The sequence below is a fragment of the Felis catus genome, chromosome E2, assembly GCF_018350175.1.
Source record: "Felis catus isolate Fca126 chromosome E2, F.catus_Fca126_mat1.0, whole genome shotgun sequence".
NCBI lineage: Eukaryota > Metazoa > Chordata > Mammalia > Carnivora > Felidae > Felis > Felis catus.
Window position 1 is genome coordinate 17302091 of NC_058382.1, and position 27037 is coordinate 17329127.

At 38.3% G+C, this 27037-nt stretch overlaps 2 protein-coding genes and 1 pseudogene across 6 annotated transcripts in view; 1 reads left to right on the forward strand and 2 right to left on the reverse strand.

The window, feature by feature from the left end:
• Positions 1-2058: 2058 nt before the first annotated feature.
• On the reverse strand, positions 2059-27012 carry ZNF146 (zinc finger protein 146). 5 transcript variants are annotated; one of them, XM_011290035.4, is made up of 4 exons: positions 26875-27012; positions 16923-17161; positions 15899-15958; positions 2059-5076 (listed from the first exon to the last, which is right to left on the reverse strand). In XM_011290035.4, exon 4 carries the CDS (start codon positions 4323-4325, stop codon positions 3447-3449), a length of 879 nt encoding a protein of 292 aa, XP_011288337.1. In that variant the 5' UTR covers positions 4326-5076; positions 15899-15958; positions 16923-17161; positions 26875-27012; the 3' UTR covers positions 2059-3446. The 5 variants fall into 5 exon arrangements, with proteins under 5 accessions (XP_011288337.1, XP_003997976.3, XP_019674374.1 ...); XM_003997927.6 differs by lacking the exon at positions 26875-27012 and adding an exon at positions 26700-26837; XM_019818815.3 differs by lacking the exon at positions 26875-27012 and adding an exon at positions 26707-26823.
• On the reverse strand, positions 6608-8257 carry LOC109494609 (annotated as a pseudogene).
• ZNF565 (zinc finger protein 565) overlaps positions 26860-27037 on the forward strand; it is a 34504-nt gene continuing 34326 nt past the window's right edge. Inside the window, exon 1 of the mRNA XM_045045508.1 lies at positions 26860-26996. The gene's annotated coding sequence lies outside the window, so the exon portion shown is untranslated. The remainder of the gene's footprint in view (positions 26997-27037) is intronic.

The following is a 27037-nucleotide window of genomic DNA, read 5'->3' on the forward strand; positions in this document are numbered from 1 at the left end:
AATCCCTTCCTTAATCTCAAATCTGCCTCAAGCTGGACTCTGGGCTCCCAGCAAGACATTTTGAGTGGTCTATACTTGCTGTCACCTCTTCCTATCTTTGTTCACTCTGAGTCTAATTTGAGCATTTATTATGTATAGATTACTAAGATTTTCTTTAATGTCAATTATTACTTAATCACAACCATAGAAGATGATGCACCAGAAATAAGGCAACTGAGGCACAACTGTTACAAAACTTGCAGAAAGCCTCAAAAAAGTGGCAGGACCAGATTTTAAAATTAGGCAGATAGCAGAGCCATACTCTTGCCAATTTATCCTATGCTGCTCCAGTCTGGTTTAGGACCCAAGCAGTCAACCAGAAAGGCTTTTCAAAAGGTCTACAATGACCTACATATTGCCAAATCTAAAGGACATTGTGCTCATCCTATTCAATTTTGTAGAAGCAATCAACAGAATGACTATCTTCACACACTTAGACATCTTGGCTTCTGAGACACCAAACTCTAGATATCCTTTTTTTTTTTTTAATGTTTATTTTGATAGAGGGATAGAGAGCATGAGTGGGGGGAAGGGCAAACAGAGACAGAGAAAATCACAAGCAGGCTCCACACTGCCAGCATGGAGCCTGATGCGGGGCTTGAACCCATGAACCAAATCATGACCTGAGCTGAAACCAAGTCGGACGCTTAACCAACTGAGCCACCCAGACATCCTGATATTTGCCTTTCTCATCAGTATAGCAGATTGGCTACTTTTCATTCCTCTCTATGCCTTCTAAACGTTGGAGTGCCAAGTCTGCAAACTTGTTTTCTCTAAACATATGCTTTCCCTGAGTAATCTTATCCTACACTATCATTAATACTATCTGAAGGCTTAGGGTTCCAAAGTGAGTTGTCACCTCTGATTTCCCCTTAGTGGTGTCAAGCAAGCTTTTCAAATCTAACACACCCCAAGTGAAAGTTCGGGAAGTTGAATGGTTTTTTTAAAAATAGAACAATCAGGGACAGCTACGTGGTTTAGCTGGTGAAGTGTCTGACTTCAGCTCAGGTCATGGTCTTCTGGTTTGGGAGTTTGAGCCCTGCAGCAGGGGCTCTGCACTGACGGCACAGAGCCTGCTTCTGATGCTCTATCTCCCTCTCTCTGCCCTTCCCCCACTCGTTTTCTCTCTTAAAAAAAATAAACATAGGGGCGCCTGGGTGGCGCAGTCGGTTAAGCGTCCGACTTCAGCCAGGTCACGATCTCGCGGTCCGTGAGTTCGAGCCCTGCGTCGGGCTCTGGGCTGATGGCTCAGAGCCTGGAGCCTGTTTCCGATTCTGTGTCTCCCTCTCTCTCTGCCCTTCCCCCGTTCATGCTCTGTCTCTCTCTGTCCCAAAAATAAATAAACGTTGAAAAAAAATTTTTTAAAAATAAATAAATAAACATTAAAAAATGGAACAATCAAAAACAATTTTTTTAATTATTTTTTAAAGTAAGCCCTACACCCTACGTGGGGCTTAAACTCACAATCCTGAGATCAAGAGTTGCATGATCTACTGACTGAGCCAGCCAGGTGCCCCCAAAAACTTTACATATATTTTTACGTTTATTCATTTTGAGAGAGAGAGAGAGAGAGAGAGAGAGAGAGAGAGAGAGAGAGAGAGAGAGAGAGAACGCGCGCGCAAGCACAAGTCGGGGAGGAACAAAGAGAGAGGGAGAGAGAGAGAATCCCAAGCAGGCTCCACAGTCAGTGCAGAGCCTGATCTGGGCCTTGATCTCACGAACAGTGAGATCATGACTGGAGTCGAAATCAAGAGTCGGACACTTAACCGACTGAACCACTCAGGCATCCCAAAAACCTTAAATTTTGATGCATATGCTGTTCTTCTGGAAATGTACAGGACAGGAAAACTGATATTCCAAGATCAGTTTACCTGAAAAAGACATGTTATAAAAAGTATGTGCATGTACCCTTAACTAAAAGTTCTTAAAAATTTCTAAGCTCAAATGATGTTGCAAAATGTTAGAAATGTACAGGCAGACCATACAGTGTACGCCATTAACATGTAAAAACAAAGCAGATTTGGATTATGTGATCATTTTTAATTTTAATAAAATAGATAATTTCATATTACATAGAGAGCAAGTCCATCCACTCATCATTGATAAAATTTTAGAAATATTTTCTATAAAAAGTTTAGTACTTGATTGGGAATGAATCCATTAGAACATGATTTCTATAGGTACAGTGTTCCCATCCTCACCCCCATTCTTATTAATTTTGAGAAAATTTAAAAATACAGAAAAGTACAAAAAATAAGACAAGATATCCATATACCACAATCAGAATTATCCAGTATTTTGATATATTTACTTGCAGTCTTTAGTTTTTAAGAGAAATGGATATTTATATATAAAAATGAAACCCCCCCTTTAAACAGTCCCCATCCCATCCCTCCCACACTCATCCCCTTCCCTGCTCCACTCTTCACAAGCAACCACTATCAAGAGTTTGGTCTGTATCCTTCCAATCCATTTCAAAACATTTTAAAAACATACATACATATATTTATCCATTACCAATACATAGTACTGAATTTTGTGAGTAAAGTTTTAGTTAAAATTTACAAAATGCATTGTAATATATGTTATTCTGCAACTTCATTTTCCCCCTTCAACATGATTTTTGAGATCTTTCTCTGTAATATAGATCTCAATTGCTAAATTTTACAGATATACAGTATTCCATCATAAGTATTTTCCATTTTGTTCCCAATGGGCATTTAAGGTGTTTCCAACTTATGGCTAACTACAAATCATGCCACAGTAAGCAGACTGGTACATATTTCCTAAGCATAGAAATTCAGAGAATTTTTGAGATTATAAGGAATGTCTCCCTACTCCCAAGGTCATAACCATTTCAGTATACAGCTTATATTCTTGTTCTTATCCTCTTGGTTCTTACCTCTGTTTATAGTTCATGGTCTGTTTTTTCCTTGGAGAACAAATTACCTCCAAATCACTTTTTACATAGTCCCATTATCTTCTCACCTCCTATTGCCATTTCTATCATATTCTAAATTTTAATAGATGCATAGGTGTTTCCAGAATCTCTTCTGTTCTACTAAATCAATACCATGAAAGTCTCTTCCTTGCCAATACTTAAAACTTATATTTTGATTACACTGGTGAAGATCTCCAGATAAATGCAGACAGCAATAAGAAGCATGTTTGGTGGAAATGCATCTAAAGTTTCAGCATTACCTAGGCCATCAGCTTTTCTGGGGGCCCAGGATTTTTATCATATAAATGTCTTTCTCTTCAGTATAAATTCCATGGTGTCCAGTAACTTTTTAGCTTTTGTTTTCCTCATTTGTGATATATTCTTTCAGTATGATCATTTCTGATGTGCTATGAGGTTTAAATTCCTGATGAACACTTTCCAATTTTTAAGATATTTACAGGGTTTTTTAATGAGTATGAATTTTCTGGTGTCTAATATGGTGTGACTTCTGGCTAAAAGCTTTCCCACATTCACTACATTGATAAGGCTTCTTACCTGTGTGTATTCTCAAATGCAGAGCAAGGGTTGAGAACTGAGAGAAAGCTTTCCCACATTCATTACAACCATAGGGTTTCTCACCTGTATGGCTTCTCACATGCACAGTAAGAGATGAACTTTGAGAGAAGGCTTTTCCACATACATTGCATTCGTAAGGTTTATCACCTGAATGAATTCTCACATGTACGATAAGTGATGTTCGTTGAGAGAAGGCTTTTCCACATTCATTACATTCATAGGGTTTCTCTCCAGTGTGAATGTTTTGATGTTTTATGAGGTACTTCTTCTGGCCAAAAGCTGTTCCACATTCACTACATTTAAAGGGTTTCTCCCCAATATGAATCTTCTCATGCTCGGTAAGGTTAGATTTGCCACTGAAGGTTTTTCCACATTCCTTACATACAAAAGGCTTCTCTCCTGTGTGAGTTCTCTGGTGTCTGATGAGGTTTGACTTCTGAATGAAAGCTTTCCCACAATCCTTACACTCAAAAGGTTTCTCTCCAGTGTGAATTTTCTGATGGGTGAGAAGGTTTTCCTTCTGGCTGAAGGATTTTCCACACTCATTACATTCAAAAAGCTTCTCTCCGGTATGGGTGTTCTGATGTTTAATAACATATTGCTTCTGGCTAAAGGCTTTTCCACATTCGTTACATTCAAAAGGTTTCTCTCTATTATGAAAATGTTCATGCTCAGTAAGATTTGATTTGTGGCTGAAGACTTTCCCACATACCTTACAGGCAAAGGGGTTTTCCCCACTACAAATTTTCTGCTGACTGAGGTGTGACATCTGAATGGAAGCTTTCCCACATTCACAAGGTTTCTCTCCAGTATGAATTTTTTGATGAATTAGGATTTACTTTTGGCTGAAGGAATTTCCATATTTCTTACATTTGTAAGGATTCTCTGTGTATGACCTTTCAAATATAGAGGAAGGGATAAAGTTCGAGAGAAGACTATATCATACTCAGTACATTTAAAAGCTTTCTGTCCAAATTTTCTAATGATCAACGAAGTTTTGTTATATTCACTGGTTTCTCTCCAGTAAAAAATTTTCTTCTGCTCAGAGATCTGTCATCTAGCTAAAGGCTCTTCAGTATTCCTTAGAACAGGGTTTCTCTTAAGCCTGACTTCTACATTTAATGAGGTGTGACATGTGAGTGAAAGTTTTGCCACATTCAGTAATTTCATAGGGTTTTTCTATGGAGTTCAAATGGTTTTAACTGAAGACATTTCCACACTGATTTACATTTAAAGGTGGTTATTAGCATAAGGAGCAAGCAGAGGCAGGATTTCCTAGTTAAATTAATGATTCTCCCCTACACAACTTCCCTCACAATTAAGTCTAAATTTTGTTTCACACTCTTTCCAGGTAAGTTGAAAAAGGTGTTTGCTTAAAGATATAAGGTCTGAGATCAGAAGCAGTATCCTTCCAATTTTCTTAGTTCACTGCTTTTTTTCCTCAGTACTTTACTGGAGATGGATGCAACTTGCCTCCCAAATCTTGTTGTCTATCTGCTCATCATCTTCTCAGGCTTCTTCTAAAATGGAGTACAAAGAATCATCATTCAATGGAGTTAATGTATAAAATGCTTAATACTGTGGCTGCAAATGATAAGCACTCAATAATGTTAGCTTTACGTTATCATTATTTATAAATTTTCCCATTACTAGTAATAAAATTATGGATTGTGCTGTGGGATGAACTTTGGAAGCCCATCTCACAGTAAGAAAAAAGCCTCATGACCAATGTCACCAAGTAACTTTTGAGAAGAAAACCTTTGTGGAGGTATCTTCATAGAAAATTAACGTTCAAAGTAACACACAAAGCTTAAGGATTACTCTTGAAAAATAATCTTTCCCATTAATTAGCTCAGCAAATTGAATGTCACAAACAATGAAGAATTAACAAGTAGGATAAAAAGATGACATAAAATTGAGAAAGTCTCCCAGGATACCTAAGAAAAGGGAAGGAATTAACCAACAACCGCTTCCTTCCAAAATCTCATTAAACAGACAAGGGTACAAGCTCACAAGAAAAAAAGGTATGATCAGAGACATCAGTATACACAGACACCAACAAATTTTCCAATAACAAAAGCACACAGAAAATTTTCAACGCAGCAGAGCTGAGGAAGTTCAAGTATGTAAAGGTGCTGCAGAAGAAGATGCCGATGTCAAGTAAGCCAAATTTATGCCACAAAATATCAGAAAGACTCAGGAAATGGAGGGAATCAAGTACCTCAAAAGAAGGAATAAAGGATGGTAGCTGAAAAAAAGATCATGTAAGTTGCCATTGGAGCACTACTTTCCCTGTCAGGAAGACAAAGGACCACTCCTTTGCATGAATGGAAATTATTCGATGCAGAAATTTATTCAGAGAAGCTCCAGAATCCAGGACACCCAGCAAATGAGAGGACAAGGGAAAGGTGCTACACAGAAATCAATGGGATTAAATCTATACATAATATGGTGGAACGTCCCAAGATATTCTGCAGCTAATGCCAAAAAATGCTGTCAACCAGGTAAATATACCAGGAGAACCTGAAAGGAACATGAAAAACCTCAGCAGGATACCCTTCCAAGATGGTTGTCATTTGTAGTCATTTTTTTGTTTGTTTAAGCTAAAACAAAGGACCTGGCCAGTAGCGTTTGTGTAAAGCAGGATAATCATTCAGAGATCCTGGGTCCATAAGGCATTTTACCTTTTTTTAAATTTTTTTTATTTTAAGATTTTATTTTTAAGTAATCTCTACACCGAATGTGAAGCTCAAAGTCACAACCCTAAGATCAAGAGTCGCACGCCCATCAACTAAGCCAGCCAGGCACCTTGTGGCATTTTATTTTTCTTTTATATAGAGTAGTGAATTCTGAATTTTTTTTTTTAAACATTTATTTTGAGAGACAGAGAGCAGGGGAGGGCAGGGAGAGAGGGAGACAGAATCCAAAGCAGGCTCCAGGCTCTGAGCTGTCAGCACAGAGCCCGACATGGGGCTTAACTCACAAGCCATGAGATCATGATCTGAGCCAGAGTCGGATGCTTAACCGACTGAGCCATCCAGAAGCCCAACATTTTTTTTTTTTTAAACTTTTATTTGCATTATTTTATGCAGAATTTACTCCCCAGCCATTAAGTTTTTGTTTCTTCAGTTTCTTCTGGGGTATCTTTTACTTACTTACTTTTTTTTTTTTTTTAAGTTTATTTATTTTGAGAAAGAGAGAATAAGCAGGTGAAGGGCAGAGAGAGAATCCCAAGCAATGTCAATGTGAACCTCAATCTCACGAACCATGGGATCACGATCTGAGTAGAAATCAAGAGCTGGATGCTCAACTGACTGAGCCACCTAGGCACCCCTGGGATATCTTTTCCTTCTGTGCAACCTCCTCTTCTGGATTAGGAACAATCTGCTCTTTTTCAGTAGGGATCATCTCAATATGGCAGGGAGAGCTCATACACAGGTTAATCCAACCATGAGCCCTGTAAGTTCTATGTTGCATCTTGGGGGCTTTGTTCACCTAGATGTGCTAAATGACCAGAGAATCTACATCTAAACCTTTAAGTTCAATACTGTTCTCTGCATTTTTAAGCTTATGTAGTAAAAATTCAGCACTCTTTTTGGGCCACTGACCCTGTGTCAGCCCTACTGCTTGGCCTGGGCACACCTACCAACTCTACCATTGTAGTGATAGAATGACACACATTGCTTCTGCAAAGTGACCTCTTTCAGACACTTGGTGGCTTTTCTGATATGCATACCCTTGATGGCCTCAGCAGTTTCACAGGTGTTCTTAAAGTGAACACAAAGGTTTGAACCTCTTAATTTGCATGATTTTGGAGGGTTTTCTGGGTCAAGTGAATAGCAAATCATTTTTGGAGATCACCTGAGGCTGCTTAAGGAACAGCTGCATTTTACTTTTGATTCACTGAAACCTACCAGATGACTAAAAGCACCCAGGCATTAAAGAGCTTATGATAATCTTAATGAATCAGTCTTAAATATGACTGTACAGCCAATATTCCACACATTTGAGGAATCCCTACTAATAAGACAGATCAACATCAAAAGAAAAAGAAGGGCGCCTGGGTGGCTAAATTGGTTGAGCATCTGACTCTTGTTTTCGGCTCAAGTCATGATCTCATGGTTTGTGGGATCAAGCCCCACATCAGGCTCTATGCTGACACTACAGACCCCACTTGGGATTCTCTCTCTCCCTCTCCCCACTCGCATTTTTTCTTTCTGTCTCAAATATAAGTAAACTTAAAACATTAAAAAAAAAGAAGAAAAATAAAGAAAGTTTGAGGAAATAAAGGTAAGGCACAGCACACAGCAACAAAACCTAAAGCCAATCAGATAGAAGATATTTTATCAGTGAAACAATAACAAGGTTCTGTAAGCAAGAAACAAAAAGTTCCTTTTATCTTAAGATGGAGAGTGGGAAGGTCGATTGTATTATTCACTAATAACAGGGTCATCTTAATGCAGAAGGATTATATTGCTTCACCCTAGTAAACTCAAGCATGGCCACCTACCTTGTTTGGCCAATGAAATATAAGCACAATGGTAAGTATTTCCTGGTAGAAGCTTTAATAAGACAAATTTGGGGGCATCTGGCTGGTTCAGTCAGTGGGTATGCAACTCCTGATCTCTGGGTTGTGAGTTCGAGCCCCACGTTGTGTGTAGAGATTACTTAAAAATAATCTTAAAAAACAAAAAAGATGACAATTCAATGTCTTAAAAAAAAAAAAAAAGATGACAAACTCAATGCCAGTTACTCAAAAAATTAAAAACAGAACCGTATGATCCAGCAATTTCACTTCTGGGAATATCTCCAAAAATGAAAACACTAAGACAAAAATATGCACTCCCATGTTCACTGCAGCATTATTTACAATACCTGAGATATGGAAACAATCTAAATGTTCATCAATAGATGAACAAATAGACAAATATGGTACCTATATACAATGGAGTATTATTCAGCCATTAAAAAAAAAAAAAAAGAATAAAGTCTTGCCATTTGCAACAGCCTGGATGAACTTGAGGGCATTATGGTAAGTGAAAGAAGTCAGTCAGAGAAAGACAAATAATGTATGATCTCATTTATATGTGGATTCTTAAACAAACCAACAACAAAACAAGCTCATAGACAGAGAACAGACTGATGGTTGCCAGAGATGGGGTGGGCAAAATAGGTGAAAAAGGTCAAAAGGACAATTTTCAGTTATAAAATAAGTCATGAGAATGTAATGTACAGCATGGGAACTACTGTATGGCTTAAACTTACTCTGATGGTCATTTCATAGTATATACGAATATCAAATTATTGTTATACATCTAAAACTAATATAATGTATGCCAATTACACTTTAAGAAATTTTTTTTAAAAAGACAAATTCAGAGCATAAACCAAGGCAATATATTAGCTGAGTGAAGTTCCAGAAAAAAAAAAAAAAAAAAAAAAAAGGAGAAAACTGATTAGAGGGAAACATTAAAAAAAAACAAAAAAAAAAAACCTTCCTCTTTTCTAAGTCATGAATCTCTAGACTTAAAGGGCACACTTATGGGCACTTGGGTGGCTCAGTCAGTTAAACGTCCAACTTTGGCTCAGGTCATGATCTCACAGTTTGTGGGTTCGAGCCCCGCGTCGGGCTCTGTGCATACAGCTCAGAGCCTGGAGCCTGCTTCAGATTCTGTGTCTCCCTCTCTCTGCCCCTCCCTCACTCTCGCGCGCTCTCTCTCTCTCTCTTGAAAATAAACATTAAAAAAATTTTTTTTAAGTAAATAAAAAATAAAGAACACACTTAGTACCTTGCATGATGAATAATAAAAGATGCATATACCTAGACATAGCACCAAGACTTTTCAAAAGAAAAAGGGAACATAAATTAAAAGAAAACAAACTACAATATAGAGGTACACATATCACCCAACTACACACACATATATTATATTATCACCCAAAGGAACACGAATAGAACGGCACCAAATATCTCAACAGAAACACAAGAAGCTACAAGACAAAATTCTGAAGGAAAATTCTAAGCTTAGTCTACCAATCTAAAGGGGAAAAGGCATTTTTCAGATATGCAAATGTTAAAAAATTTTACCTCAATGCACCTTTCCTGAGGATCTTACTAGATGTGCTCCACTAAAAGTACACACAGAAGGCAATAGATACAGAATCCATAAAAGAGGGGTTATAATACGGGAAAAACAATGAAAAAAGGTCTTTGATAATGGTGACGAAAAACAAGATAAGAGCTATCAGGTCAAAGTACAGCCAGTTCAGCCTCGAGAAGGAGGACAAAAATTCTACAAGTAAATCTCCATGGGAAAAAAATGGAAAGAAATTTCTCCATGCATTTGGCCATGTGGAAACTAGGTTTTAGAAGGCTTTTTAACTATTCTAAGGTCTCCAAAGGAGTCTGTGCTAAGTACAGAAAACCAAGCAAACAAAAGTATGACAAATATAAATTCCATGAAAAGAAACAAAGTATAATGATAAATAACATTCTATACACGTGCACATATACTTCTGCTGTACATAAAAGGATGATAGTGGTCTCAGGACGATGTCTTTAAAAAAATTTCTTTAATGTTTATTTATATTTGGGAGAGAGTGAGACAGTGCACAGGCAGGGGAGGGGCAGAAAGAGAGATGGAGACAGAATATGAAGCAGGCTCCAGGCTCCAAGCTGTCAGCACAGAACCCAGCACGGGGCTTGACCTGAGCCAAAGTCAGACACTTAACTGACTGAGCCACCCAGGCGCCCCTGAAGGTGATGTCTTAAAGTTACTTAAGTTATGAGTAAACTAGGCACTTGTTTCATGGAGCACCATTTTTACTTTATTTCACGGGGCACTTTTTTCATACAGCACCATTAATTAACTTTAATAAATTAATGACTGCCTTACAAATTACGGTTATTCAGACTTGGGTATTATTCAGCAGGTACTTTCTTGAGACAGAACCAAATGAGACAACCATTTCAAGCAAAACAACTGACAGCACAACAGAATTCGAATTTTCAACCAAAATGAGAAATTTGTAACGCCTGGGTGGCTCAGTCAGTTAAGCGTCTGATTTCAGCTCGGGTCATGATCTTACTGTTTGTGAATTCAAGCCCTGCATCGGGCTCTCTGCTGTCAGCACAGAGCCTGCTTTGGATCCTCTGTCCTCCCCTCTCTGCCTGTCTCCCCTGTTCCTACTCTCTCTCTCTCTCTCTCTCTCAAAAATAAACATTTTTTTCATTAGAATTTTGGAAAACCTGTATTCTCCACCATGAGATCGATAGCTTCCCAATATTTAAAAGACTTTTCTAATGAAACTGGTGGTGATATTAACAAATATGTTTTGATATTATATGGTGAGACACCATATATCAAATATTCGATAAGATAATATCAAATATTTCAAAGATCTGTATAACTCAATTGACAAATGCATGATGTTACAGAAGTCATGCATGGGTAAGAGATCCACTCAAATTTTAACACAGACCAAAAGACTATCTAAGAGAACAAAAAAATATAGTTTCAAATTCCATATTGTAGCTAATCTTGAAAAATTATGTCACATATTGGCATAGTACCAAAGAATATCCACAATTATTTGAAAAGATGCCTACTGAAGATGCCTACTGAAGTATTTCTTCCTTTCTAACTTCAGAATTGTGTGAGGCCACAATTCTGTTGTACACTTTAACCAAAATAACATGTTATAAGAGCAGAAATGAGAATCTAGCTATCTTCTATAAACCAGACATTAAAGATACTTACAGATATGAAAAACATCTGTCACTCTTCTCACTCAACTTTTTTCACTTTGGAAAATTATTTTTATTAAGAAATATAATTTAGGTTTATATATAATGAGATTATTTTTAAATAAATACATTTTTTAAAGCTTCTCAATTTTACTGTTTTTTTAAATGTTTATTTTTGAGAGAGAGAGAGAGAGAGAGAGAGAGAGAGAGAGAGAGAGCGAGCATGAATGAGGGAGGGGCAGAAAGAGAGAGAGAGACATAGAATCTGAAGCAGGCTTCAGGCTCTGAGCTGTGAGCACAGAGCCCAACACGGGGCTCAAACTCATGAGCCCGGAGACATGACCTGAGCCAAAGTTGGGCACTTAACCAGCTTTGACCCCCAATTTTACTTTTAAATAAGGTAAATATCACTAAAATCCTCATAAACCATAAGGTCCTCAAGTCTATTTATTATTCCAATTGTGGCAAAACTCACATGACATAAAACTTACCACTAACCTTTTTTTTAATTTTTAAAACTGAGGTATAATTGACATAACATTAGGTTCAGATGTACAACATGATTAGACATTTGTATATATTGCAAAATGATCACAATAAGTCTAGTTAACCTCTGTCACCATACACATACATAGATCTTTTTCTTGCTATGAGATCTTTTAAGATTCAGGTGGTCCTCAAGTTGTAAGAGTGTAAAGGTGACTACTAATGGGTAGCAGGATTCCTTCTGTAGGGATGAAAATGTTCTGGAATTAGTAGTGATGACTGTACAACTTACAAATATTACTTAAAACCACTGAATTGTACACTCTGAAAAATGATGGATTTTTGTATTATGTGAATTTTATGTAAATAAGCTGTTATTTGAAAAAAAGTGAAATTTTGAGAACTGCTACTCCAAACATTTCTCGTTACTCATTCGACAAACACCTTTTTCTTTCTGGCCCATTACTAAGCTCTAGGGATAAACAGTACTGACCAAAACTGAAAAAATTTGCTATCCTCATCAAGATTACATTCTAGTGGACAGATAAAGGAGTTGGTTTGTTAAAAAGCTTTAAGTGCTAGGGAGAAAAAAAAAAAAAAATCAGGGAACAGGGCAGAGTTTCAATTTACAAAAAAAAAAAAAATTTTTAATGTTTTATTTATTTTTGAGACACAGAGAGACAAAGCATGAACAGGGGAGGGTCAGAGAGAGAGGGAGACACAGAATCCGAAGCAGGCTTCAGGCTCTGAGCTGTCAGCACAGAGCCCGACACGGGACTCGAATGCACAGACCATGAGATCATGACCTGAGCCGAAGTCGGATGCTCAACTGACTGAGCCACCCAGGAGCCCCGAGTTTCAATTTTAAATAGAATGGCCTCAGGAGCTCCTGGGTGGTTCAATTGGCAGCCAACTTTTAGCTCAGGTCACAATCTCACAGAGTGGAAGGGGCTCTGTGCTGACAGCTCAGAGCCTGGAACCTGCTTCAGATTCTGTGCCTCCTTTTTCTGCCCCTCCCCTGCTCACATTCTGTCTGTCTTTCTCCCTCTCCCTCTCAAAAAATAAACAAACAAAAAGTATTTTAGAGATCCTGGGGAAATCTAAATATGGTCTGATTATTACATAATATTAGGGCATTATGGTTAATCCATCTAAGGAGTAATGATATTTTGGTTATGTAGACAGATAACATTCTTTTTAGAAAATACATAATTTTTTAGAGGTGAAGTGTCATATGTTTCAGTATATGTAAATATGCATACACAGGAATATAGACACATATACAACAGACATGGCAAAATAATTACTGAATCTACATAGTGGGTATATAGGAGAACGATGAACTCCTCTTTAAAAGTTTTTAATATTTGAAAATATTTATTAAGACAAAAAACTGAAAAAGAATTGATAAATAGTAACAACCCTCCCACAATTCACAGATTTAACAAGTATCTCATATTTAATCAAAACTGGAAACAGAAAGAACATGGGCCTTCCTTTCAACACATTTAAAAACATTTTTTTTAACGTTTATTTATTTTTTGAGAGACAGAGACAGAGTGTGAGCAAGGGAGGGGCAGAGAGAGAGAAGTCACAGAATCCGAAGCAGGCTCCAGGCACCAAGCTGTCAGCACAGATCCTGACATGGGGCTCAAACTCATGAACCGCGAGATCATGACCTGAGCCGAAGGTGGACACTTAACTGACTGAGCCACCCAGGCACCCCTTGACACGTTTATAATACAGACTCCAGACATCAAAATATAAAAATATCTAAGAATTTACTCAGGACTTTTGAATTTCCATGAAAATGTGAGATAGGATGGACAAAGGGAAGATCAATAAAAGGGGAACATGTTTAAATGATAAGTAAGACCTGAAGAGGTAAAACATTTCATAATCAAAAGCCAAGATTCAAAGCATTTTATAAAGAGGAGAAAATGTGTTCACATTTACATTTACGGTTAGTTAATATGTCCTCTCTTGATTATACTGAAGTGTATCTTTTTAAAGTCTTGGCTGACCCTATCTCAAGGACCATGAGCAAAGAAACAATCAAGACATTTTATGAAATTGGTTTTAGGTAATATTTGGACCTGAAAATAATGAATTGAAATCTCCAATCTGGGTATTATATTAATGAATTCATTGTCTGACACAAAAAGAATGAAGCAAGTTAGACAGTTGTATCCTATAAATAGGTAAAATTACGGTGGGAAAGACAAAAAGGCTGGAGGTGCCAAAATAAAAACTGATGATACTACAGAGCTACTTCTAACTTCAGAATAAATGAGTCTTCACTGGGATTTAATTTATAAAGAGGAGGAGCCCTGAGGGGCGCCTGGGTGGCTCAGTAGGTTAAGTGTCCAATTCTTGATTTCAGCTCAGGTCATGTGATCTCACAGTTCATGGGGTTGAGCCCCACATGGGGCTCTGCACTGACAGTGGGAAGCCTGTTTGAGTGTCTCTCTCTTACCCTCTCTCTGCCCCTTCCCGGCTCTATCTCTCTCTCAAAATAAACTTTAGGGGCACCTGATGGCCCAGTTAGCTAAGCTTTGGACTCTGGCTCAGGTCATGATCTCATGGTTTGTGAGTTCAAGCCCCACAATTGGCTCTCTGCTGCCAGTGCAGAGCCCACTTTGGATCCTCTGTCTTCCTCTCTCTGCCCGCACGTGGGTGCACGCTCTCTCTCTCAAAAATAAAATAAACTTTAAAAAACAAAAAAAGAGAGGAGGAGGAAAAGCAGAATGCTGTGTTCTAGGAGCCACCTCCAGTAAGAGGGGAAAAAAAAAAGCAAAGGCAAGAAAAACACTTAGATAAAGTAGTATCTCAGGTCATCAAAGTACCAATCAAGAAGTAGGAGAGAATTCCTACAAGGGTGACTCAAACATGGCATAAATAGATCCTTTCTTCTAAATGGTAAAATAAGAACATTTCTGCCCACTTTTGACATCTGTGAAAGATAAAGAAAAACAGGAAAAAAGGGGGAAACTGCATTGTTGATAAGAGTAGGAAACAGGTATAATTCTAATGTCTTATGAGAAAGGATGTTAGCAGGCAGCTGCCATTGCTGTTTTTAGGAAGAGCTCTCTTGTACAATGCTCTCTGAAAACATAAAGAACAGCCTCAAGGCCAAATCATCACCTTGTTTTTAACAGAATACAGGAACATAGGCTGAATGCAGAAGATTTGGTGGACCCACCAGCATCAAAAAATGGTAGGAAAAGTAGGACTCAGCAGGACAATACAGAGATACCATCAGTGAATAAAGTAGCTTATTAGTACAGCAAAACAGAAGGTCACAACTTTCTATGTCCCTAAATTCCTGACTTGTGTATCTAACTGCCTATATGAATATGGACTTAGATGATCAGAAGACACGTCAAAATCAACAAGAAACCTCTTGATCTGCCAAAATTCCTGAAGTCTTCCTATCTCAGTAAATGTTAACTCATTCTCTTCTAGATAAAACCTTGGGAGTTATCAGTGATTCGTCTTCCTCTTATAACCAACACACTTTATCAGCCAATCCTGTCAGCTCTTTCTTTAAAGTATCTCAAGAATCTGACTTGTCACTAGCTCAACTACTAGTATTTTCCTAGCTAGATTTCTGCAATAGCCTCTGATTAATCTCCTAGCCTTGGCCCCCCCTATACCTTATTTTCTCTATACAGCAGCCAAAATATAATTCTGATCTTATTACTCCTCTGCTCAAGACCCTTTGATGGTCTCCCAAATCACTCAAAATAAAAGCCAAAGTCTAAGACTTAGCCTGTTACTTAACCAAACATATTCCTTTTCCCTTTTGCTCACTCTGTGCCAGGTACTCTGCCCTGGTCAATTTCTTGAATAGCAAGCTCCAGCCTCAGTGCTTTTAACACTTTTGATTCTTTCTGGATGAATGCTCTCCCATCAAATACTGCATGCCCCCTTTGCACATTCTCCAGATCTTTTTTTCAAATGTCACCCTCTTAGAGACCTTTCCCTGACCAACAGATTTAAAATTATAATGGCCAACTAGCCTGGTTTATGCTGGTTTTCCTTACTTTAATTTTCTCCAAGCACTCACCACCATCTAATAGAATATTTATTTTTACTTATTTACTCACAAGTCTGTCTTCCTCTTCCTTCCTCAGGAACACTTGTGTGTTCAAAAGCCTGGAAACGACCTAAATGTCCATAAATAGGAGACAAGTTAAATAAATGTGTTGATAGAGAATCTCTCCCAGAAAAAACAAAACAAAACAAAACAAAACTATGGACGCAGTAGAATACATACCGCCATTTGTATGAAAAGGAAAACTAAGGGCTTATATACATATATATTCATATTTACAGCACAGATATATAATACATGCTAGTTTATTCATAGATTAACTCAAGAAGGATACATGTGAAACTCTTAAAAGTAACTGCATCTTTGAAAAAAAACTGTAAGACTGAAGGTCAAAGGTAAGAGACGACCTTTCCATTGTATACCCGGATGTTCAAAAATTTTGAAAGCTCATGTATTACATTAAAAACAGACTCATCACATTCATATGCACACATACACACACACAGCCGAAAAGAAGTGACTTCTAAGGCAACAACTTCTGAAAGAGGTATATGGGGGCAGAAGAAAGGGAGGCGGGAGTTTGTTGATACATAATGGGGGAGGTGGAAAAGAAGACAATAGGAAGCATGACTACAGATGTAAAATATAATTTGGAGGCACTTAACCACTGAAAGAATGAAAGAAGATGGGAAATAATAAAAAGGAACCTAAATGTCAGACAATACATAAAGACTTAAGACCTATAAAAGACACTGCATGAGGAAAGGAGTCTATACACATTAGGAGGTATGAAACTGAGGGTATCAATGAAAGAGAGAACAATCACAGACACAGTACAAATAAAGTATGAAGTGCTGACATCCAGAATAGAGATAAGCGGGGCATCTGGCCCTTTAGAATCTAATTAAATAGAGTACTGAAGCAAAAAAAAAAAGATGACTGTAAATGTAACTCAGGTCTCTAAGGAATTCATACCAAGTAAATAAAGTCTAGAGCCTGTAAGAAAACATCTTAAGAGTATTTCAGAGGTGTCAGTGCTGCCTGAACAACTGTGACCTGCCTTGTCATTCACTCACCTGAACAAATTTCCTTTCCACTTTGTTCTCCACCATCCAGAGTTTGTCTTCTTGTTCCAACAGAGGATCACATACGGTGTAGTTGGTTTAAAACCTGCTATTAGGGAAATGACACAGCACTAGAATATTAATGCTGGGGACCAAAGTACCATCCTAGAACTCAGGCTGAGCCCTGGGGCCTCCAGGCCTTCTGAATGATGAAAAAGGTGCAGTCTCCAGGGATGCACAAGGAAGCGGCCCTGTGAAAAAGAACGAAGTAATGACCTTTTGCCTTAGAGATTAAAGCGCACACGATTATATAAACAAAGGGACTAAGACTATTTGAATCCTGAATTTCAAAGCTATACTCATTAAACCATTTCAGTTTCCACACATCCAGAAATGGGACACAAAAGACAGAATTATTTCTCAGAATTTTACTTACAAAGAAAAGCTGTTCACACTTTATATGACTGGTTGCTATTGTTCTGTTGCACCACATTCCCACATGGGCTCCTAAGTGGATTTTAACCACAGCCCTTATTCCTGCATGAATTTAACACTCACCTCTATGACAACAGCAGCGAATGCCTATTAGAACTAAATCATCAGGATACAATATGTAGGAAATTGTTCTTACACTATTCAAGAATAAAGTTGCAGAAAGTTTTCCTAGAGTCCTAATATTTACTTTGTGTTATAATCTGAGTAAAACCATATTAGAAATGTTCTATAGATGTTCATCCATTCATTCAAAAAAACATTTTTAAGAACATTAAGTCAACTGACAAAATTTGAATATGGACTTTGGATTAAGTAATAGCAATGCGTCTATGTTAAAATTTTCTAATTTTGATTACTACACCGTGGTTACGAAAAACAATGTCCTTGGTCTTAGCAAATTCTTGCTGAAGTACTTACAAAGGAAGCACGTGTGCAATTTAGTCTCAAATGGTTAAAAAAATTATACACACATATTTTGAGAGAGAAGGACAAATAAAGCAAAAAACTGAAAAGTGAATGGTAAATCTGGGGAGAGTATATGGGACTTTCTGAACTAATCCAACTTTTCTATAGTTGAAATCATATAAAAAAAAGCAAAATCCTAAAGCACCTGGGTGGCTCAGTTGGATAAGGAGCCAACTCTTGATGTTGGCTCAGGTCGTGATCTCACAGTTATGGAATCTAGCCCCACATCGAGCTTCACACAGAGCCTGGAGCCTGCTTGGGATTCTCTCTCTCTACTCTTCTCCCCCCACTCATGCACTGTCTCTCAAAATAAGTTAAAAAAAAAAAAAAAAAAAGGCAGGGGCACCTGGGTGACTTAGTTAAGTGTCAGACTCTTGCTTTCAGCTCAGGTCATGATCTCATGGTTCATGGATTCAAGCCCCGAGTCAGGCTCTGCGCGGACAGTGCAGAGCTTGCTTAGGATTCTCTCTCCCCCTCTCTCTCTGCCTCTCCCCTGCTCTCTCTCTCTCAAAATAAATAAACATTTTTTAAAAAAGACAAAATCCGGGGCGCCTGGGTGGCGCAGTCGGTTGAGCGTCCGACTTCAGCCAGGTCACGATCTCGCCGTCCGTGAGTTCGAGCCCCGCGTCGGGCTCTGGGCTGATGGCTCAGAGCCTGGAGCCTGCTTCTGATTCTGTGTCTCCCTCTCTCTCTGCCCCTCCCCCGTTCATGCTCTGTCTCTCTCTGTCCCAAAAAAAAAAAAAAAAAAGTTGAAAAAAAAATTAAAAAAAAAAAAAAGACAAAAATCCTAAAAAACGTAAGTTACTACTTACACACATACACACTATTACTATGTATGTTGAAAAGGCTTGGTCACCAATTTGTGCTGGGTTGTGGCAGAGATGGAAGGCTAAGAAAGTGATTTAAACATTAATGTACACAGAAACAGGAGAAGGTGAGTTGGCTGAAGACAACCTTGCAGGAGAAAGGAGATCAAGTTTGATATTCTGGACATGCAGAGTGTCAGGTTTCTGAGCAACATGCAGGCAGGTATATCCATTAGGCAACTGCACACATACATAAGGAGCTCAGATAGGCTGAGGAAGGAAATGGCAATTTATCAGCTGTCAGAATACCAGTGCTGCTGAAGACAGAGGTAGAATGTGACTGTGACTGCTTAGAGAATATACACAGTATATGAAAAAGATAGTCAAGGACAGAATCCTATGAACACCAATAATGGAGGAGGCAAGGAAAGGTTTTCAAAGAACATGGTAGCTGATTAGTTTTGAGTCTTTCAAGTACTTCTCCTGAAAACCATACAATATATCAAGAATAATGGGGCTGTAAAACTAGTAGAATCTCTTCACTTCAAATTATATATGTGTAGCCCCAAACACCCAAAATAACAAATATGGTACAGGAACTACAACACTATGGTAGGTACAGCAAAAAAGACTACACAATGGTAAGAAATCTTTGAGAGAACAGATCTCAGAAATAATTAGCAAATACTCATTCTCAGAATGGCAGTGAGAACTGTTACAACTCAGTCTAATAATGAACAACAAAACCAGGGACCAAAAAACCCCTCCCAATTCCATGTAGAACCAAAAAAGAAGCTTACATAGGAAGTTGCAAAGAAGCCTAGGAAAAACTGGGAATTCTTCAGGGGATTCCAAAAACTTAAAAAGCTCAGAAATCTTCAGCTAGTAATTCTTTACTGAATGAGTAAGGCCTCACCCTAAAGGAAACTGATGAAAGCAAGACCTAGATTAAACAGAAAAGGACTGTGGGGAAAGGAGTAGGCTTAAAAAATACTTGGGAGTAGGGCATCCCCAGATTTAGCAACTTCTAAAGGTGAATATATCATTCTAGAAGGCAAGTACTGTGAAGAATTATGGGAAAAAGGCAGATAGAGATAGCAGTTGGCTTCAACCAGGTTAGGGTCATTGAGCCAGAGGAGGTAAGCAACTCCTTTGTTTTTAACACTAAAAGAGGCAGGTGAGCTCTGAAGCATAAAATGTTCCTATGCTTCCTTTTTCCTGGTACTAGTCTCAGAAAATTTCTCACAAACATAAGTAAACAAAATAATTGTTTGTATCCATATAAGGATACTATGACAAAAAGAGGGAAAACAAACAGCACAATTTCCAACAGTTGAGCAAACTCACCTGAAAAATAACTGCCACAAAGCAATTAAGAAATGAAAACAAAATGAATTTTTCCAAAAGACAAAAACTTTAAAAAGGAAGCAGAGCTGGGCCACCTGGGTGGCTCAGTCAGTTGGGCGTCCGACTCTTGATTTTGGCTCAGGTCATGATCCAGGGTCATGGGATTGAGCCCCATGCTGGGCTCCACACTGAGCATGGAGCCCACTTAATATTCTCTATCTCTGCCACTCTCCCCTGCTCACACTCTCTCTAAAATAAAATAAAATAAAATAAAATAAAATAAAATAAAATAAAATAAAATAAAATAAAATAAAATAAGCTAACAAAGCTATATAAAGAACACAACAACAAAAACAGACTCTTGGGACGCCTGGGCGGTTCGGTCGGTTAAGCATTCGACTTCGGCTCAGGTCATGATCTCAAGGTTTTTGAGTTCAAATCCCACATCGGGCTCACCGCTGTCAGCGCAGAGCCCACTTTGGATTCTGTCCCCCCCCCCTCCCCGGCCCCTCCCGTGTGCACTCTCTCTCAAAAATAAACATAAAAAAAAAAAAAAAAACAACTCTTAACTATAGAGAACAAAGTGAAGGTTGCTGGAGAGGAGGGGGGAGAATGGGTTAAACGGGTAATGGCTATTAAGGTGGGCACTTATTGTGATGAGCACTGGATGTTATATATTAAAGTGGTGAAGTCTGGAATTTAAATAATATCTTGAAATTACAAAAAATTTAAAAAAAGAAAATAACAATTAAAAGAGACACTGAGTAATGAAAAGGTCACTCAAAAGGAGGGAATGAAAAGAAAGCAGAATTAAGAATGGACATCTTGGGGCACCTGGCGGGATCAGTCAGTAGAGTATACAACTCTTGATTTCAGAGTTGTGAGTTTGAGCCCCACATTGGATGTAGAGATTACTTAAAAATAAAATCTTTAAAGTGCACCTGGGTGGCTCAGTGTCTGACTTCCACTCAGGTCATGATCTCACGGTTCCTGGCTCAGCTCAGAGCCTGGAACCTACTTCACATTCTGTGTCTCTCTGTCCCTCCCCCGCTTGTGCTCTCTCTCTCAAAAATAAATGAATAAACATTAAAAAAATAAAATCTTTAAAAAAATAAATGAACAATGTCAAAACAAATTTTTTAACTTGAAAATTACAACTCATTCAACATAGGGCTAACCTATTTAATGTACAGCTACTAGAAGAAAATGGGACCCCCACAGAAAAATGAGGAAAAGGATACAAACAGACACTTCCCAGAAAAATACATGAAACCCTTAAGCATATGGAAGATATTCAGCGTCCCCCATAAAGTATATAATAAGACCTATACTGAGATACCAATTTTCAGTTATGCCTTTGGCAAAAAGTATTCAACACTACACTCCAATGGTAAGGTTCTAGCAGAGAAGGTGCTCTTGTACATTGCTAGTGGCAGTGTAAATACCTAGCTATATGGTATTCCACTTACAGCAATCTAGTTTAGAGATACTCCTGCATTAAGTACAAAATGACACAGCAAAATTATTCATTATTGCAGTTAGTAACAGCAAAAGATTGAAAACAACCCAAATGTTGAACAGATGTCCAACAACTGAATTAACCATGGTAAATGCACAAATGGTATCTCATTTATATAGCAGTTAAAATGAAAAAACAAACAAAAACACAAAGAAACCACGTGATTAAGAAAGATCTCCAAGACATGTGGTTAAGTGAGGAGTAAGATGCATATAGTACGCTATCTTTTATGAAAGGAGGGTGCGGGTAGGAGGGAACCCTTTGTTTGTGGCTCAACAAACAAAAAATCCACTTAAAGGATAAACAAGAAACTATACTTGAATGAGACAAAGAAGAATGTGATGGGGGAGGGCAGAATAGATGAGGTATCTCTGTGAGATTTATTTTTTTGTTGAATCACAGAAATACATTAGTTTCTTTTTATTTTTAGTTTTTATTTATTTAAGATTTAAAAAAATGTAATCTCTACACCCAGAGTAGGGTTCATACTCACAATTTCAAGATCAAGGGTCACATGCTCTACTGAGCCAGCCAGGTAGTTACTGGCTTTAGCCATTAGTTACTTTTTAAAATAAATCCATTTTTTTAAAAGGCAGTCCCTGGGGGTGCCTGGGTGGCTCAGTGGGTTAAACATCTGACTTCATTTAGCTCGGGTCATAATCTCACGGTTCCTGAGTTCGAGCCCCATGTTGGGCTCTGTGCTGACAGTGCAGAACCTGGAGCCTGCTTCAAGTTCTGTGTCTCCCTCTCTCTGCCCCTCCCCTGCTCACACTGTCTCTCTCTCTCAAAAATGAATAAACATTAAAAAAAAATTAAACTTAAAAAAATAAATAAAAAGCAGTCCCTGAACAGGAAGGCAAACTGAAACAAATGAACCCAACTATACATTAACTTGGTAAATGTTCGTCAAAGAAATAATTTATTTCAAAAGGCTTTAGAACAAAAAAGTAACTATACATCTTTAGTGGAATACAGTCTAGGGACAAAAATAGCTACAAAGAAATTTTTCATGTGATGAAGTATGTTGTTCATGGTTACTACTACTACCAGTAATGTTATTTTGAAACCATGTTTCTTATACTGCAAGATAAAACAAAGAAAATAAGAAATTATGTTAACATGTTCCAAAATTTTTATTATACAATTAGGAGCTAATTATTAGGTAAAAATATCATACAATTTAACTTGAATTAGAAACTTATACAAACCTGTATTTTTAAAAATGGATTTTCTAGCTCTATCACTGAAATGCCTTGGAACATTACCCCTGCAGAAATGAGAACATCTCTAATACCGTCCTCTAATAAAGGGAACCAGAGCTCCTTGTGAGAAATGGCCAATTCCAAATGTAACAGGGAAGGTACAAAGTGGGCTTGGAGTGCATAAAAGTTTCAAAGTTAAACAGCAACAAGTCAAAATGAACCAGCAGGAGCTTGGAGGACCGCCCATCAGCTAAAACTGTGGTAATAGGAGTATCAGAAAGAAAATTCGTTGCAGTTACTAGAACACTTTGTAATGATGCTTAAAGGTCAGAAAAATTTGAAACAATTTGAGGTCAGCAAATAAATGGAAAAGAAATTTAAAAAAACTAGAAAATCATCGCTTTTCAACCCCTGAAGAAACTGATTTAACCAAGGATTATTTATCAGAGTAAAACCTATCTACTAAATTGATGGGAAATGAATATTAGTATGGTACCAAAGTAAATCCATACAGATTACATTTTGGGGAAAATGCAATCACTAATGATGGACCAGTCGTCATATCCTATGTCTCTCCTGATGTTATGCAATTTGAAGATCATCTCTGACACATCTGGCCAAAAATGTCACAATTGCGATTTTTAATAAATAGCATCAGAGGTTCTGAATTAGAACCATGAGAAAGTAACCATCACAGAAATCAAAGAACATTCTCATGAAAAAGATAATGATGGTTTTCTACAGATGAATATAACTTGAACACAGAAATCTAACTTCTTCATTCCAGTTATAAATTGAAATGTTAAAAAAAAAAAAAAAAGTTTAAACACGGAAATAGGGGCTCCCAGGTAGCTCAGTCAGTTAAGCGGTCGACTTTGGTTCAGGTCATGATCTCAAGATTTGTGAGTTCCAGCCAAGGTGACAGGGAGCCTGGAGCCTGCATCAGATTCTGTCTCCCTCTCTCTCTGCCCCTTCCCCATTTGTGTGCAGGAACACTCTCTCTCTCTCTCAAAAATAAACATTAAAAAAATAAAATAGGGGCGCCTGGGTGGCTCAGTAGGTTAAGGATCCAACTTCGGTCATGATCTCACAGTTGAGTTCCAGCCCCTAGCGAGCTGTCTGCCGTCAGCACAGATCACGGGGGATCCTCTGTCCCTCTCTCTCCGTGCCCCTCCCCCACACTCTTTCGCATGAGCTCTCCCTCTCAAAAATAAACATTTAAAAAATAAAGGGCCCCTGGGGTGCCTCAGTCAGTTTGAGCGTCCGATTTCCGACTTCCGCTCATGCCTCGTGGGTTCAGGTTCGACTCAGGCCCCATGTTGGGTTCTGTGCTGACAGCTCAGAGCCTGGAGCCTGCTTCGATTTTATGTCTCCCTCTCCCTCTGCCCCTCCCCCACTTGCAGTGGTGTGTCTCTCTCAAAAATGAATAAACATTAAAAATTTTTTTTAATAAAGTTAAATAAACATGGAAATAAAAAAAAACATCTATATATCTGAATCTTTAAGAAATTCCTACCAGAAATAGTACAAGTGGCTGTACTATTTCTAAGGAACTATTATTTTGCAGATAGTAATAATACTGCTATTTAACCCTTAGCCATTACTTACGACACACCAGGCACTCAGAACTCCTCAATCTGCACAACCAACCACCCTGTGAATCAGATACTATCATTTTTCTCTATTATCAAATGAGAAACAGGCACAGGCTTAAGTAAACCGAGGTGCAAAGTGGCACAGGAAAGAACTAACAGTCTGGCTCTACAGCCTATGTCCTCCTTTAAAGGAAAAAAAAAAGAAAGACTTTAACTTTTAAATACTAAATTCATATACTTAGAAAACAAACATAAAAGGGTATTTGCCCTTGCCCCACCTATCCCAGTACTACTACCCCAAACAGAGATAGCCGTTTATTAGTTTCTTGTGTATCTTTTGAGTTTTCTAATGGAAACAAATTCAAATATATATTCTTATTTCCGCAGGCATCTTAGTTACTTCAGTGTCAGTATACAGAAAGCTTCCTCCTTATTCTTTCGTATACCTGTGTATTATTCTATTGTATAGGTGGATCTAATTTTTCAAACCAATCTCTTAGTGATGGCTCGCTCATCTTTTCCTATACCAAACGCTGCAGCAATGAGCAAGATTGTACCAGCAAATGCAGGTATGTGTACTTGTAGGATTAATTTCCAGATGTGAAATAGACACATCAAAAAGAAAATACATTTGTAGTTAGTATAGATGTTGCCGAATTTCCCTTCATCGGCCTGCTTCGTGCTAACACCAACACGATTTTAATTTCTGAGGATTTAGATCTTAAAATACATTACCATTAGATGGATGGATTTTGAGCGTATAATGCTAAGCCAAGTAAGTCAGAGAAAGACAAATACCATATGATTTCACTTATCTGTGGAATTTAAGAAACAAAACAAAGGAACAAAGGGGAAAAAAAGAGACAAACCAAAAAACAGATTCTTAACTGTAGAGAACAAACAGATGGTTACCAGAGGGGAGGTGGGTGGGTGGGTGGGGGATGGGTGAAATAACTGAAAGGGATTAAGAGTACACTTATCTTGATGAGCACTGAGTAATACACAGAATTACTGAATCACTATATCGTACACCTGAAACACGTAACACTGTACGTTAACTATACTGGAATTAAAAAATAAAAATACATTAGCACTGGACTCCTGCCTCCCCACACCCTGCTTTTCTTTTTCAGAGTTTTACTCTCTATTCTACTTTATTTTTCCATGTGAGGTACAGAATCAGCTTATCTAGTTCTCCCCCACCCCCCAAAAAGCCATAGATACTATTATTAGGATCACACTGAATTAATACATTCACTTAAATCTACACACGCTTCTTTAGGACATCTTCCTGTTGAAACACACGATGTATCTATTAAATAACATCTCATGTTATGCCTCTTAGCACTTTTTAGAGTTCTAATAGCTTTGCACATTATTTCTCAATTTTTTTATTGCTGTTGTAAATAGTTTTCTTCTATTAGGTCTTCTAACTGGCTGTTGTCTATTTGAATACTATCGATTTGTAGATATTAAATTGGTGCCCAATAACTTTAAATCTCATTTATTATTACGCCAAGGAGGACCGTGGGGATTCCTTAGAAAAAGCATCTTTGCAGATCGAATTGTCTTTATTTCTTTACAGAATCCACTCAATCTGGGAACACCTCGATTCATTTAGGAGTTAGGACACTTCGAATCTAGGTCAGACTAACGGATAAACATTGCAACAACTAAATTTTCCTCAAAGAATGAGGATAACTGTGCCTAGCCTAGAACTCCAAACCCTTGACTCTAATCCTAGGCTTTCTGTATCATACGACACTGCTGCTCAAAGTGTAACGTCGATATTTAGTCTAGTACTTAATAGTAGCCCTATTAAAATAACCTGAAGATCAGAGGATTTGAGATCGCCTGCAGCTCCCTCACAACAAAAAGTGCCTTTGAAATATTCTTGTTTGCTTAAAAAATAAGAAATCACGGTGATCTACAGTCTGCTCCAATTAAAAGTAAATGCCTTTTTATGTAAAAACTCACTTTTAATTTACCACTTAGTTTTTTTCCCCCTTTAAACATTCAAATAAACATACTCCGCGAAGATGGCACCGTATTTACCAGCACTTTCGACAAGGGAAGTGCGACTCAGTATTACCTCAATGTCGGTCTATATCTCCCCCTCAGATGCAGCCATATACAATCCTGCACCCACAGTTTCTCAATAATCCCAACATCCAGTCAAACTTGCGGACAAACTCAGGGTCACACACGCTCGAACCCTCCTCAGAGACCCCCACCCCCACCCCACATGTAGGCCAGAAGCTCTAAAACCCACTCCCCATCCCCGCGCCGCGCCCCAATAGATTCAGAAACCTCCCCTTCAACCTCCCCGACCCGACCGGCCCAAGACGCCCACATCCCACCTCCTACTTTCGCGCCACGTGGACCCAGGGGCCGGACTGACCCGCGGACAAAGACCAAAATGTCCACTCGGCGCGCTGCGCCTGCGCACTCCGATGGCGAGCAAGAGCTCCCAGAAGTCTCCGCGACGCGGCCCACACGGTCACCGCGGCCTGGCCCAGGCTGGTATTTGATTACCTTCTGTTAACAGCAAGGCCGCTTTTCCGGCCTTGAACTACATTTCCCTTAAGGCTTTGCTGGTCAGCACTCTGTCCCACATGAACTTGGCTGCCTTTTCCTGCGATTATGGGGTTCGCGGGGTGAGTAGTCCCGCTCTGGAAAAAAATCAGTTCAAGCCTGG

Coding starts and splice junctions, on each gene's coding strand:
- ZNF146 (XM_011290035.4), bottom strand. CDS start 4,325: ATGTCACACCTCAGTCAGCAGAAAATTTGTAGTGGGGAAAACCCCTTT.